General features: G+C 35.3%; 1 protein-coding gene across 1 annotated transcript in view; it reads left to right on the plus strand.

The window, feature by feature from the left end:
• Positions 1–16101, plus strand: part of SLC9C1 (solute carrier family 9 member C1) — a 101463-nt gene that overhangs the window by 68315 nt on the left and 17047 nt on the right. Inside the window, exons 17-22 of the mRNA XM_007458164.1 lie at positions 3085–3280; positions 6680–6868; positions 7934–8083; positions 9975–10026; positions 11202–11350; positions 15047–15172. Coding sequence (XP_007458226.1) covers positions 3085–3280; positions 6680–6868; positions 7934–8083; positions 9975–10026; positions 11202–11350; positions 15047–15172 — 862 coding nt within the window. The remainder of the gene's footprint in view (positions 1–3084; positions 3281–6679; positions 6869–7933; positions 8084–9974; positions 10027–11201; positions 11351–15046; positions 15173–16101) is intronic.

Below are 16101 nucleotides of genomic sequence, written 5' to 3' on the forward strand. Positions count from 1 at the left end.
AGGGAAAGAAACAGACATCCAGATCCAGGAAACTCAGAAATTTCCAAATATGATTAATCCAAAGAGACACACACCAAGACACATTAGGTAATTAAATTGTCAAAAGTTAAAGACAAGGAGAGAATATTAAAAGCAGCAAGAGAAAAACAATTTGTTATATACAAGGGACACACACACACCAATACGGCTATCAGCATATTTTTCAGCAGAAGCTTTGTAGGTCGGAAGAGAGTAGCATGATATACTCAAAGTACTGAAAGAAAAAAAAAAGAAAAAACTACCAACCAAGAATTCCCTACCCAACAAAACTTTTCAGAATTGAAGAAGAGATAATGAGTTTTTCCAGGCAAGAAAAAGCTGAGGAATTCAGCACCCTCAAGACCAGCCTTACAAGAAATGTTAAAATGGACTAAAGTCCCTTTCAAGCTAAAATGAATGGGAATTTTTTAATAACAGGAAAACATATCAAAGTATAAATTTCATAAGTAAATAAATATATAGTAAAATTCAGAGTACTCTGATGTTGTAATAATGGTGAGTAAGTCACTTATAAATCTAGTATGAAGGTTAAAAGGCAGAAGTACTAAAAATAATTACAAAAATTTGTTAATGGATACACAAGGTAAAAAGATGTAAATTGTAACATCAAAAACGTAAAATGTGGAGAGGAGGAGTAAAAATGTAAAGATTTTAGTATGCATTAAAAGTTAAGTTTATCTTAAAATAGACTGTTATAAATATAAACATGTTTTATGTAAACCTCATGGTAACCACAAAGCAGAAAACAATAGTAGATACACAAAAGATAAAGAGAAAGGAATCTAAGCATACCACTACTGAAAATCATCAGTAGATAGGTATGGATTTACTATTGCCATTTGATAATTGTTTTCTTGCTACTTTATAGTTCTTTGCTCATTTCACATTCTCTTATCTCTTAAATTGATGCAGCAACTGTGGGATATAGTATGGAGTCTCCTCAAAAAATTAAAAATGGAGCTACCACATGATCTAGAAATCCCACTTCTGAGTATATATCCAAAAGAAATAAAAACAAGATATCAAAGAGATATTTGCACTCCCATTTCACAGTAGCATTATTCACAATAGTTAATATATAAAAATAACGTAAGCGTCCATCAATGGATGAATGGATAAAGAAAATACAATGGAGTATTATTCAACCATGAGAAAGAAGAATTCCTGCATTTGTGACAACATGGTTGGATCTTGAGAGCATTATGCTAAGTATAAGCCAGACTGAGAAAGACAAATACTGCATGGTATCACTTATATGTTAACTCTAAAAATAAGTAAAATGAAATAAAATAATAGATTTTTAAAAGTCAACTCATAGGGACTTCCCTGGTGGTGCAGTGGTTAAGAATCCATCTGCCAATGCAGGGGACATGGGTTCAAGCTGTGGTCCAGAAAGATCCCACATGCTGTGGAGCAACTAAGCCCATGTGCCACAACTACTGAGTCTGCGTGCTGCAACTACTGAAACCTGCATGCCTAGACCCCATGCTCCGCAACAAAAGAAGCCACCACAATGAGAAGCCCATGCACCACAACAAAGAGTAACCCCTCCTTGCCATAACTAGAGAAAGCCTGTGCACAGCAACAAAGACCCAACACAGCCAAAAATAAATTCATTCATTCATTCATTAAAAAAAATAGTTAACTCATAGAAACAGAGAGTAGAAACCAGAGCTGAGGGTTTGGGGAAATAGGGATTGGTAAAAGGTTACAAACTTTCAGCTATAAGGTGAATAATGCCTGAAGATCTAATGTAAGACATGGTGACTATAATTGAGAACACTGTACTTTATAACTGAAATTTGCTAGAGAACTTAAATGGTCACACCCCCCAAAAAGAGTTATGTGAGGTGATGGATGTGCTAACTAGATGGAGGGAATCCTTTCACAATGTATATGTATATACATTGTATTGTATATATACATGTATATATGATGTACACTTTCAATATCTACAATTTTTTATGCCAGTTATACCTCATTATGGCTGAATTTTTTAAAAAATAGAAAAGAAAAACAGTCTGGAGAGAGGGCTGAGAAGGGCAGAGGCAGTGTTACCATAAACTTAACAAAGCTTACACTCTATGGCTCCTCCCTCACACTGGCACTGCCTGAGGCCTTGGAGGATTTTTGCAATTTGATGACAGCATCATATATGTACTCATAATTTCATCTTTTTTTCCTTAAACAGGGCTCCAAATTGTAAAAATTTCAGGTCCTGCATAACACGGATCTACCTCTAAGAATAGCGAAGTAATCCAGCACTTACCCACTCTTCAATCAATAATTGATTAATAATTTCATTTGAGTTTTAGCAGTAATAATGCATTATTATACTAATTGAATAATTTAAAAATAAAATTAAAAATACATTAAGTAAATCCTCTCACCCACAATTCAACTGTCTAGCATACTCAGTATAAAAATAATTTTTCAAAGCATGTATGTTAAAGTTTTTGATAAAATGCGACCTAACCTGTTCCACTACCACACATGCTGCGATTTGTTCCAGATCATATGCCTTGACAAGGAAAAATGCTCATGATCCATTGCTAAGAGAAAAAAAAAAAAAAAAACAGGTTACAGAACAATATGTATGATATAATTCCTTTTGTATTTATAAATATGATTATATAAACAAAAATATTGGAAAAATATTCAGACTGGTAATAGTAGCCATCTCTGAGAAGTTGGAATTATTAGAAGGTGGGAGAGATTTACTTTGTCTTTTTTTTTAATATTTCCAATTTGAATTATCCCTGTCTTATGATCTGAAGTATTTCTACTAAAAGTTTAAGTAAAAATGAATGAGAGGTGAGGAAAGTGAGAAAGAGGAGAAACCAGCCTGAAGATACTTAGCAGAGGAAGAAATTAAAGGAAAGTATATGAAGTAAGATATGCCAGAAAGTGTATGGTAGTGACAGCTACTTCTCAGAATTAAGCTGGGCTTTGTAGCTATTGATGATTAGAACAGAACTGAGCATATATTGAAATTAATTCAGTGTAATTATTTTATCAGATAAAACTATCTTTTTTTTTGTACAGACATTGCTTTCTTCGTGTATGTCATAAAATAGTATTTACTGATGAATTTGAATATGTCGGATACCTTGTGATACTAATGAATATGTTTCCTATTATAATTTCTTGGATATCTGTGTTAAACGATATCTATGAGCTTGAATTAGCATATGCTAACTACTCTTTTCTTGCATTTTATATCGCGGAGGCACTACTTAAGGTAAGCTAAAATGTGATTTTGTGTGTGTGTTTGTGTGTGTGTGTGTGTGTGATATGTCTAACAGGGAGATTTCCTAATTTCATTTTTCAACACTAGCTACAGACAGTTTTCCAAAGGAGTGTATAAAATTCTCCCTCACTCCTCAAACAAATTTATTCTTTAAAGATGATTTTAGGGTGACAATAGAAAATATTCATACTTTAAGGACTGATTTTGTATTTGCAAATTTTAAATTAGTGTGTGTCAAAGGGATGCAGAGTGAGTTACAAAGGTATTGGCATAGTTCTTTAACTTAGCAGAGAGGTGAGTACCTGGATGTTCATTTTATTATTTTTTTTAATGGAAGATTTATTTTTTCTTTCTTTCTTTCCTTATTTTTGGCTGCTTTGGGTCTTCGCTGCTGCGCATCGGCTTTCTCTAGTTGTGGCGAGCAGGGGCTACTCTTCGTTGCGGTGTGAGGACTTCTCATTGCAGTGGCTTCTCTTGTTGCAGAGCACAGGCTCTAGGTGTGCAGGCTTCATTACTTGTGGCATGTGGGCTCAGTGTTGTGGCACATGGGCTTAGTTGCTCCACAGCATGTGAGACCTTCCCGGACCAGGGCTTGAACGCATGTCCCCTGAATTGGCAGGTGGATTCTTAACCACTGCGCCACTAGGGAAGTCCCATTTTATTGTTTTTATACTAGACAGATAAAGAGATGGATAAGTAGATTGATAGAAATTCATTTACACTTGAAAAACATTTCATAATTTGATTTTTTTAATCCAGTATAAAGGTAGCTGTTAAATGATGGAAATGTATTGATGCGTCCACAAACTGATAATAGTATTGTGTCATATGGATCAAGTTGTAATATAAAATATTTTTAGCCAGACGATTTAAATAGAAGAATTATATATGATATTCAAACAAAGTGGATGAAATCTCAAATCGTTACTGAAAAATTAAAATGCTACTGCAGAGCTGTCATTGGTGGGGGGAGGGGAATGGCTTCACATTCAATCACATTGTATGTAATAAATTCCAATTAGTTGGAACGACCATAGGAGATGTCACCTAATTAAGAAGAAATAAAGCAATTAGGGTTAGGGTTAGTACCAGGGTGAGTGTGAGTAAAGGGTTCCCTAAAATCACTTAATATGTACTATAGTGGAAAGAACACCGAGCTGAGATGCAGCAGACTTGGCTCTGGTTTTGGTTTTCTCTGACAGACTGTTAGCTGTTCACCAAGTCACTAAACTTTTCCCAACCTCAGTCTCTTCTTCTGTAAGATATCAGGGTTGACCTAAATGAGAGGAAACGATCCCTCCAGCTCTGTGGTCTTCGTACTTTGCCAAGTTTAAGCTCTTATCACAACTGTGCATAGCCATAGCTCCTTCAGTCAGGTCCACTTAAGAGAGCAGAACAGGACTGCAGAGACATCGCTACACTTCATAGCTAAGAGGGTACTCCCAAATGTGCAACTCTGTTCCTGTCTCTCCCTTCTATTTAACTCAGGATTCATCTTCACTGCCCAATTTACAAGCTTGCCTTCACTTATATTCTTTGCTGTCTTTTCTACACAAGTTCAGTTCTGCCCCCTTTGTACTATGCCTATTAAAATATTCATTATGTTAATAACAACAATAATAAATGATCACTAAGGTACCAGGTATCATTGCAATTATAACATTTCAAATCCTTAAGTTAACTCTTTAATGTAGATATATATTATGACTTGCATTTTACAGATGAGGGACCTGAGTCTCTGAGAAGCTGTTTAAGGTCACACAGCTAATGAAAGTAGAGTTTGGATCCAACCCCTCAAAGTGTGTGTTCTTTCTAACACACAATTCTACTTTAAACTTTCCTTCTTGTATTTTCAAACTTTCCCCAAAACACTCCTCAACCTATTAGAGTAATGGATCTTTTGAAACTTTCTCAGAGGAAGAGTAATGACTCTTCTATATCTGAGTGCTGGAGGTTTCCATTACCTGAATTTCTAACCATTCTTTAACAACCTTATATTTAACAAACCCCTCTTCCTTTGAAGCCTACACTATCCTTTTATACCAAGCTCTTCCTCTCCTGTGGCTGTATTCTATTGACCTCCAAAAAACTCCTTCACGTTTCTGAATACTTGGTATCTGGATAAAGTCTTACTGTTTATACCAGTTCTTTCAAGTTCCTAAGAGAATGATCTAACCTATATTCTGTTTCAATAAGAAGGAAATGAGACATCTACAGTAGCTGAATGGTGCCTTGAGCAGGATCTCACAAGACCAGGATCTGGTCTTCTGCTCCCTAGATTCAGACACTGAATTTCCTCAGCCCCGCCAAATGTGAGCAGACTCAAGGGAAATGACTCTCTACCACCAAACACACAACAGTCTGTTTACAAACAAGCATGACAGTTTCTTAATTTGTAATCGAGCTTACGCTTTCCCTGGCGTAAATATGTCTGTCTCCTACAGTCTCTGAATCATAGTGAGTAGGGGGATCAGGCTGCTAAAAAAGACAAATTAATCAAATTTACAAATCAGTATCTTAAGTATTATGATAGAGACCTACACAGGGTGCTATGGGAAAAAAAACGGAGTTCCTTACACAGAATAGTAGGTTTAGAAAAGGAAGGCTATTAAGGAAAGGAGATGCTTGAGTTGAATTCTGAATAATGAATAGGAGTCAAAGTAGGGAGTATGTGAGTGGACATACTTAGAAGCAACAATGTGATACATACAAGGAACAATATTCCTAATGACAGGAGCTTAGGGATGGGTTGGTCACGATGGAGAATGGAGAGATGTTAAATCTGTGTGGAGGATATGGAAAATGAGACAGGAGACACAGACATGAATTAAATAACAAAGGGCCTCATGGGTCAGGCTATCTCAACCACTTCCCTGGCATCAACTACCATTCATAGTCTAATGATTCCCAAACACATGTCTCCAGCTCAGATTTTATTCCAAGCCTCAGATCATACAGACAACTGATGACTGGATCTCTACAATAAAATACTGTGCAAACATCTCAAAGCATATTCAAAACAAATGTATCATCTCTAAACCTACTCTTGCTTCAAAATTCCCCTGGAAACCTAATTTCCCAGGCTGGATTTCACAATCATTTTTGACCGCTCCTACTCTCTTAGTTATAGTAGGTTTTCAATAAAGTTTTTTTAAATAAATAAAGAATGAATTAATAAGTTAGTAGGTATTTTGAATATTTTATATCTTGGAATAGATATTTTAACCATTTAATTTCAAGTTGATACGATCACTTTCTAGTATTTTAGACAAGTAGAATCTTAAGGTAGATCAGAGAAAAACCTAACTAGTAATGTTTCAGTTATTATGGAAAACAGTGTAGTAAAAGCAAAAACAAATAAGATAATATAATTTCTTTTTAAATCGACAGATAGCAGCAATGAAGAAGGAATATTTTTTGCATGCCTGGAATCTATTTGAGTTAACAATTACATTAATTGGCATCATAGATGTAATGCTTATTGAGACAAATTCCATTAATTATTATACTTTTGATTTGATTCAAACAGTGGCCTTTATAAAAGTTGTTCGATTTCTTCGCGTTCTACGCATTTTGAAGGTAAAGAACTATTAAATCATGCAGTTTCAAACTTCTCCTGACTGCTTCATGAAATATGGACTAATATCAGTTTACTAGTGTTATGGTTTCCACTTTCTGTTGGGCTGATGTTTATATTTTAGATCCCTTTGACAAATTAAATTTTATAACAGATTATATTATGAATATCCAAGTTATATTAGAAATTTGTTTAGCACATGAAAGTATAGAAATACTCATCACAGCTTCTCCTTTGAATAGAGAGCACATGAAAACTCCAAAGTAATGTTTATTCTTATGAATACCTGAAATAAATGATGGAAATCAACAAAACAAACCATGTAGCGACAAAGCAAATAGTATACATTCATACAAATTAAGAAAGCGAAAAATACACATTTTGTGTTATATAAACGCATAATATTATAAAATCACAGAATCAAAAATGACCTTTGACTGTCTAATTAATGTCTTCCTATAACAAGTATAATGAGTAGTTATTTATTTCTATATGAGTGTGGAGATTATGGAGCACGGACAAGAAAACTTAGGGATCAGCCAACTCTGATGAAGTTAGGAGATTGTACAGGGTAACAGATAACCTGGGGACTTAAACCCTCAGCAAAGAAACAATGAAAAGTTAATTGTGGAGTCAAACAGGGAGTATAGTTGTGGTGGACTCTCACTCAGATGAACCATCTAGTGAAAAGTTTAGTGGGAGGTTTAGCAGGTAAAAGTGACAGTACTTTATAGACAGTCATTTTATGGCCTAAGCCCAGAAGATTAATCACATTGTTTTCCAAGAATTTAAACCAGTTGAAAATAGCGTGCAATTCTCTCTAAGGGAAATAAGTAAAGAATAAAGTCTTAACCTCACAGAGACATCTAATATTATTAGTTATGGGGAAATAGCTCTAGCTATGAAATTATAGAGATACTATAAATAAAATAACCAAGAATCTTGACAAGTTACTATAGTTACCATTGAGAGCATGTCATTTTTTATTAATACTTATTTTAAACTAACCAACATAAAATCAACTATAATTTGTACAATTTATATTAAATAGTGGTCCTTTTTTTTAGCTCGTAACACCAAAGTTGCTGCAGATATTAGATAAAAAGATGAGTCATCAGCTGTCCTTTAAGTATGCTATACTAAAAGGATATATCCAAGGTGAAGCAGACATAATGACTATAATTGATAAGATTGCAAGTTCTAAACAGGTTAAACAGGTGAGGAAAACTTTAAATACTAAGAAAATTGTTTATGTCCCTCACCCCTCAGTCTCCCTCACCCATCATGTCGTCTGTCTATATATGACCTTTGATTCCTGGTTTGCTAAGAATTGTCTGTAAAAACTGAAACCGATCAACATTTAGATTACTCAAAAGGCTCCTTACTGAAGCGTCTATGCCATATTAACAAGTTATGAGGCTCTTGGAGCACATCCTTTTGTCCTTGTGGAGCTGTCATGAAACCTGTGTGCAGCGGTCAGCTTCTCTCAATGCAAGTTCCAGGATCTGTCAGGCTACAGATGCATTAAATAGGAAATATTGGAGGACGATAAGTGATGGCAGGGTTGAGCCAACAGACCTTCCTCATAATTCCCAAAGGCTCCTTCTATTTCTCTGTATCCCTGATTTTCCCACAGTAAATAATGAAAGAAGGATGGGGATATGGCAAATGGAAAGAAGTACCAATAACTTACTTAGAGGGAAACCACATCTAATTCTCATTATACAGATGAGAAAAATGAAACCAAGAGAGGTTAAATGATTATGCCCAAAGTCACACACATAGCTAATAAACAGCAAAGAGAATGCTAGGGCCTAAGTTCTAGACCTTATTTTTCATTTTCTCAATTAGGCAGATTATATGTCCCCACAAATTTGCCAGCTATGTGGAATTAAGCAGTCACCTTTCCAGATAATTTAGAACATTTGAATGCTATAGTCTTTTTTCTTTTTTTTTTTTGCGGTACACGGGCCTCTCACTGCTGTGGCCTCTCCCGTTGCAGAGCATAGGCTCTGACGCGCAGGCTCAGCGGCCATGGCTCACGGGCCCAGCTGCTCCGCGGCATGTGGGATCTTCCCAGACCGGGGCACGAACCCGTGTCCCCTGCATCGGCAAGTGGACTCTCAACCACTGCGCCACCAGGGAAGCCCTGAATGCTATATTCTATATGCTATATGCCCAAAGCTTTGTAGTTGTGAACATTGACACTCAATATGTAGTTGAATACAAAGAGCTGTATCTTTTCTCTCTTCACCACCTGTAACTATAAAACTATTTTGCTGAATTTTATTACCTTTTATAACCACTCATATTGAGGATACACAGTAGAAAATACAGAAGGACTTGAATCTCTAAGATATTGGCCAGTTTCAGTCTTCATTTCTGCTCCCACATAGTTTGGTTAAAACTTCTATCTCATTTAAGGTTGAAAGCCACACCTGTGTCCCAAATTTGGAGGCTCTCAAAAATTGAATGGGAGAGTACTAGCATGCCTGCAGTTCTCAGAATCAATAGTATCCTAAAGTAAGTTACTTTAAGAAAAAATATACGACTTACCTTTAGGCTTCTCAAAATTAGCCTAGGTAATACCGCTTCTTATCCTCTCCACCACTCTTGCTGGAGTAAAATAAAATTCATTGCACAAAATTCAACTCTAATTCCTGAAAAGTTCCCCATCATATTTTTCTTTAAAGTTATTTTTTTTAATTCATTTTATTTATTTATTTTTGGCTGCATTGGGTCTATGTTGCTGCTTGCAGGCTTTCCCTAGTTGCAGTGAGTGGGGGCTACTCTTCGTTGTGGTGCACAGGCTTCTCATCGCAGTGGCTTCTCTTGTTGCGGAGTACAGGCTCTTGGCACATGGGCTTCAGTCGTTGTGGCACACAGGCTCAGTAGTTGTGGAGCATGGGCTTAATTGCTCCACAGCATGTGGGATCTTCCTGGACCAGGGCTCGAACCCATGTCCCCGGCATTGGCAGGCGGATTCTTAACCATTGCACCACCAGGGAAGCCCTAAAGTTATTAATTTAGGTTAAAAATTCATCAGTTGCAAATGTAAAGACATTTTATAACAGTTTTGTCTCCCAAAACATTTCTTTTGTTCCGTAGATGTTATTAAGGAGGATAACGAAGAATACAGGACATGCTATGAAAGAGCTAGGTAGGTACCTCTCACCCTAAAGATCTAACATGACCATCTCTTATCATTGTTTCTTCAGGGAGGCAATGGTTTTGATAACGAAACTGATCTTTGAGGAGACCTACTTACTATCAATAATAAATTGAATAACTTAAACAATCAACATGATCGTATCTTTGGCTGGATGAGAATAGTGTAATATTACCCCTCCACATTTGTTCTCTCTGCCTTATACCACAGTGAAGGACTTTTAATTTCTGTTTAAAGAAAACACATTTGCATGCCATGGTTATGCCTGTCTTTATCACCTTATAAATTCTGTTTTCTTCCAAACATACCTTCCTGAGCAACACAAGGAAAGAAGCTATTTTTTCCTCCATTTGCCACAGAGTTGCCATCTGACGATTTAGGCTTTAAAACGAGTTGAAATCGGAACAGAGCCTCACAGATCGCTGATGTGACTGCTAGGAGGCTCAGTGCCCAAACGTGACAATAGCCTGTTCTCTGAATCACACCAATTCATGGGAGTGAGACAGACACATCCCTATAGCACAGTGTTTATGTGTATGGAGAAGAAGGGGGTTTGGTACCAGGTGGTGGACAACAAAAGAGCACAGCAAGCCTGGGAATGAGGCCAAACATGTCAAGCCAGACAAGAGATCATGACCAAGAAAAAGTCCTTAGTGGATGAAACTCTCATGGGCACCCAGGAATCCACATCAGACAGGCAGGAGAACATAGATGAGTCATCTAGATGCCCAGGAAGGACAGGTGGAAATGACCCAGGAGGAGTGAGAGAACTTGATCAGAAGCCATATTGAAGCACACAGTCTGTAGTCAGAAATCTTCATTCAAACAGAATGAAAAATTGGGTCATGAACTCCAGACCTAGAGCCCAGGAGAGCCTCTCAGTGTCCAGCATAGGTGCTTCAGTATAATTTTGATCCTAGGACTAGGGCTGTCTGTCCTTCACGGGCTTAGACACAGGTATGGGCTGCTGACAAGAAAATGTCAGGCAGAATTCTGTAACTACTGGTGAATTTTGATTGACTGTAGAGGCCTCTTCAGGGAGAGATACATTTCCCTGTGGTGAGGGTTATACTCCATGGGTTTAAAGAAGAAATATTAGCTTACTGTCCACATGAAATATTTAAGCAATGTCCTATTTCCTCTGAAAATATTTTGTTATTTTTCAGGCTACTTAGAGTATGACCATCCAGAAATCGCTGTCACCATGAAAACAAAGGAGGAGACTAATGTCATGCTCAGTTTGGCTAAAGAAATTGTTAAAGTTTTCAGGTTAAAAGGAATTCTTCATAAAATTGAAGGTTTTGAAATTAATAAGGTACGGTAGAATATTTTCAAAGCAAATATACTTACTTGATATATAGTTATTTATGATCATCAAACCTACTTTTGGCTCTTTCCAATATAGGCCATTCCTGCAATATAAATATATAACTTAAAAGAGTTGTCTAAAGAAAAGCACCTATCAGAGAGAGTTTCCCTCCTGCAATTCTATTGGTCAACTTCCCTTTCCTTTCTTGCCATAGTGAGGGACAACTTCTTTCTATGCTTTGCACCCAGACTAAAGGTATAATGAAACTATTCCTCATCCTAGGCTAAACTTGGTATCAGTATGTTCCTGGGAGTTACCTGTGACACTGAAACAACTTTTTCCATAAAAACTATGATTTATAAGAACACTCAATTATAGGGTAAGAATTAATTACATTTCCTTTCTCTAAGTTATTCAAATGGTACTGTGACACGTAAAAAGTTAGAGAGGGTCCCAATTCATTCTGTAAGTATAAAATTTATTCCCCAAATCAAGAATTGTATAAGGGAAAAAAGGTTATTATACCTGTGAATACATATATAAGACTTTTTAACACATAGTAGCTAGTTGAATCTGACATAATACACTATGACTAAGAAGGTTTTGTCTCCCAAAATAGCTATATAACTCACTTATTAAGAGATCAAAGAAGAAAAGTCATTTGATAAAATCCAACTCTCATTCAGAATGTTCAAAGGCTAATAAAAGAAGTAACATCCTTAATTGGATAAAAAGTATCTATTAAAAATCTGAAGCAAACATTGTATTAGATGGCAAAACATTTAGAATTATTCCCATTAAAGTCAGAAGAACAGTACCATTCCAAGTAGTGAATGCTGTGCTTGTAAGTCTTAGCCAGATCAAGAAGAAAAATAAAAGGAACTGGAGAGATGGAAGTTTTGGGAAAAGAATAAAACTGTTATTGCCTATTGATTGTTTAATCTAAAACCCTAGAGAATTAACTTAAAATTGATAATATAAGATCAATAAAATAATTCAATAGGGTTTCCAGAAACAAGATCAACTTTCAAAATTATTCCACAACTAAAGAAAATGTGGAAAAATATTGTATTTACAATAGCAATTAAAAACTCTAAATCCTTAAGAATGAACCTAAGGTAAAACATGTATAACACCATGTGGCAAGAACTAAAAGGCATAAAAACAAAATAAGTCTCCTTGAAAACAGGACCATGGAAATTATAGCATCTGAGGAATAGAAAGTAAAAGATTGAAGAAAAGTGAGCAGAGTCTAAGGGACCTGTGAGATACCATCAAGTGGACCAACACATGCAATGTTATATGTCCCAAGAAGACAAGAGAGAGAGAAAGGAACAGACAGGAAATTTAAAGAAATATTGGCTGAAAACTTTCTAAATTTGATGTAAGGCATGAAAGCATCCAGCAAGCTCAGTGAACTTCAAGTAGGTTGAACTCAAATAGACCCACATCAAGGCACACTGTAATCAAATTGCTGAAAGATAAAGAGAGAATTCTGAAATCAGCAATAGAGAAAAAATTCATCACATACAAAGGATCCTCAATAAGATTATCAGCAGATTTTTCATCAGAAACTTTGGAGACCAGAAGAAAATGGGCTGATATATTCAAAGTACTAAAAGAAAAAATAGTCAACTGAGAATCCTATATCCAGCAAAAATGTCCTTTAGAAGTGAGAGGGAAATTAAGACATTTTCAGACAAACAAAATCTGAGGGAGCTCATTACCACTATACCTGCCCTGAAAGAAATTCTAAAACATGTCATGAAGATTGAAATGAAAGGACACTGGACAATAACTCAAACCCATATGAAGAAATAAAAATCTCAGTAAAGGTAAATACATGGGCAATTATTAAAGCTAGTATTATTGTAATAATTGTGTCTGAGTCCATTTTTTTTTGTTTTCTACATGATTTAAGAGAGTAATATATTTTTAAAGTAATTATTAGTCTAAAAGCTAGAATTATTATAGCTTTGGCTTGTAATGTCATATTTAAAAGATGAATGCATTAAAAAATTTTTTTTAGTTTGTTTTGGACAGACAACACATGAAGATGTAATATTATGACATCAACTGCAAGGGGTGGGGATGAAGCTGTTAAAGGAGCAGAGTTTTGTATGTTATGGAAGTTATACTGTTATAAATTCAAATTAGAGTGTTATATTCTAGGATGCTAAATGTAACCCCTGTGGTAATAGAAAAGAAAATAACTAAAGAATTACATATAAATAAATGAGAAAGGAGTTTTAAATGTTTCACTACAGAAAATCAACTAAATACAAAAGAAGACAGTAATGCAGAAAATGAGAGCCAAAAAATCATACAAGATAATGAAAAGATAATCCACAAAAAGGTAGAGGAAATTTTCAAAATAAATATATCCAAAAAAGGGCTCATGTTCAGAATATATAAAAATATCTAACAAATCAATAAGAACAGGACAGAAAATTCATTTTTTAAAAAAAATCAGCAAAAGGCACTTCCTAACAGAGAATATTCTAGAGGCCAATAAACATAAGAAAAGATGCCAAATATCATCATCATAAGCTTAATGCAAATTAAACCCAAAAGTAAATACAAATACACAACCATCAGAATACTTAAAATTAAAAAAAAAAAACACAAAAATACTGGCAATACCAAGTGTCGGCAACTGGAACATTAGAGTGGGAATATAAACTGATGCAATCACTTTGGAACATTATTTGGCAGAATCTACTAAATTTGGACATATACATATCTTAAGGCCCAGAAATTAGATTATATAACCATATATACAACAGGAATCAGTACATATGTACAGCAAACAAGTATTCACTGCAGCATTTCAAAAGTCCAAAACTGGAACAGCCCAAATGTCAATCAACAACAGATAAATAAAGCTGTGGTATATTCATAAAACATAATACTACACAACAGTGAAAATGAAATGAATGAATGTTTGCTCCTTGCAACATTATAGATGAATCTCAGAAACATAATGTTGAGCAAATGAAACCAGACACAACTAAGTACATACTTGTTGATTTCATGCAGATAAAGCTCAAAACCAGACAAAGTTAAACTATGGTGATAGAAAAAGAGTGATTAATTTGGGGTAGAGTAATGACTAGAAGAGAACATAAGGGAGGATTCTAGGGTTCAATAAATGTTTTATTTTTTAATCTGGGTGCTGGTTACACAGATATTTTCATGTGGTAAATGTTCTTTGATGGACATTTATGATTTGTGCACTTTTTGCATATGTGCTATACTTCGGTAAAAGATTTATTTATTTTTCTTAGTTTCTGCTTTATAACAAAGTGAATCAGCTATACATATACATATATCCCTATATCTCCCCCCTCTTGCGTCTCCCTCCCATCCTCCCTATCCCACCCCTCTAGGTGGTCACAAAGCACCGAGCTGATCTCCCTGTGCTATGCGGCTGCTTCCCACTAGCTATCTATTTTACATTTGGTAGCTGGGACGAAGTGAGAGAGTGGCATGGACATATAAGATTTACTTTTAAAAGTGATCTGTGACTTCAGAATAATGATAACATAGAAAAATGCTATAACGGGAGAGGTTGAAGGTTTCCATGGAAGAACAAAAATCTCAGAAGAGCAAGAAAAGGAAATAGTATAAAACCATAATTGTTTTAAACATTCTGTGAACACCAATTTTGTTCATCTCCTTTCTTAACTTTTGTGGTTTTAGTTAATAATGGCCAGAAAAAGAGAGATACTTGATCTTCAACCTATGTACAAACCTCTTACTGTTGACAAAGCACTCTATCATATTCCATGGCTAGATAAAGACCAAGACCATATAAGCTTTATTCAGGTAATATTTGTATTTGCTAGTAATACTATCTCTAATGTATCAGCAAATGATATTTTAAAAGGTAAAGATTAAACAATGATACTCTTCAGTTTTAAATTATCTAAATGTCATTGATTACCTGTAGGATAAAATCAAAATCTCTTTGAATGACATGCAAAGTTCTCCCACAATCTGCCTCCTGCCTGCCTCTCCATCTTTACTTTCTGTTACCCATGTGTCATATACCCCATACTCTATTTATACTGAACCACTCATTGGTACCCCAAGAACTTTATACTGTTCTTTAATTCCATTCCTCTGTGAGTGCTATTTACTTATCTTGCAATGCTCTTTGCTTTCATTTCCCCCCCCCCCCAAACCTCTTCTGCTTATTGCTTCTCTGGAAACACTCCCACCAAAGGTACTCTGAAAAGTAGGCTTTAGAGACAAATACCCCACCAGTAGAAGAACATCCTCTGGTCCATCCAGAGTTTGGAGGACCAAAGGAATCACCACTGTAACTATATATCTTTATTATAGCATCATTACATTATATTAGAATTATTATCTTTACATCTCTCTCCCCTACTATAGTTTTTACCTCATCCAGCTTTTGAATACTCAACTCCTACCATGTAGCATCTCACATAGCGGGTGTTCAATAAGTGTTTGTGAGATGAACAAATAAACAGATTTAACCTGTTTTATTAACATCTTTTTCTATATCAAATAAGTACCAAAAGACAAATTATATTTTTTTCACCTTCTTCAAATATTTTGAATGAATGAATTTTTTATTACTTCATAAGCTGTTTAGAGCATGAGTATGTATAAGACACATATGTGCCATTAGCTTCTATCTGTCCTATTTTTCATCCAAATGAAATATTTTCATCCTTCTACTACATTCCTATTCCTAGATTAGATTTTTTTTAATCTATGTATGAATG

This window comes from Lipotes vexillifer, unplaced genomic scaffold (assembly GCF_000442215.2).
Source record: "Lipotes vexillifer unplaced genomic scaffold, Lipotes_vexillifer_v1.1 scaffold1303, whole genome shotgun sequence".
Lineage (NCBI taxonomy): Eukaryota > Metazoa > Chordata > Mammalia > Artiodactyla > Lipotidae > Lipotes > Lipotes vexillifer.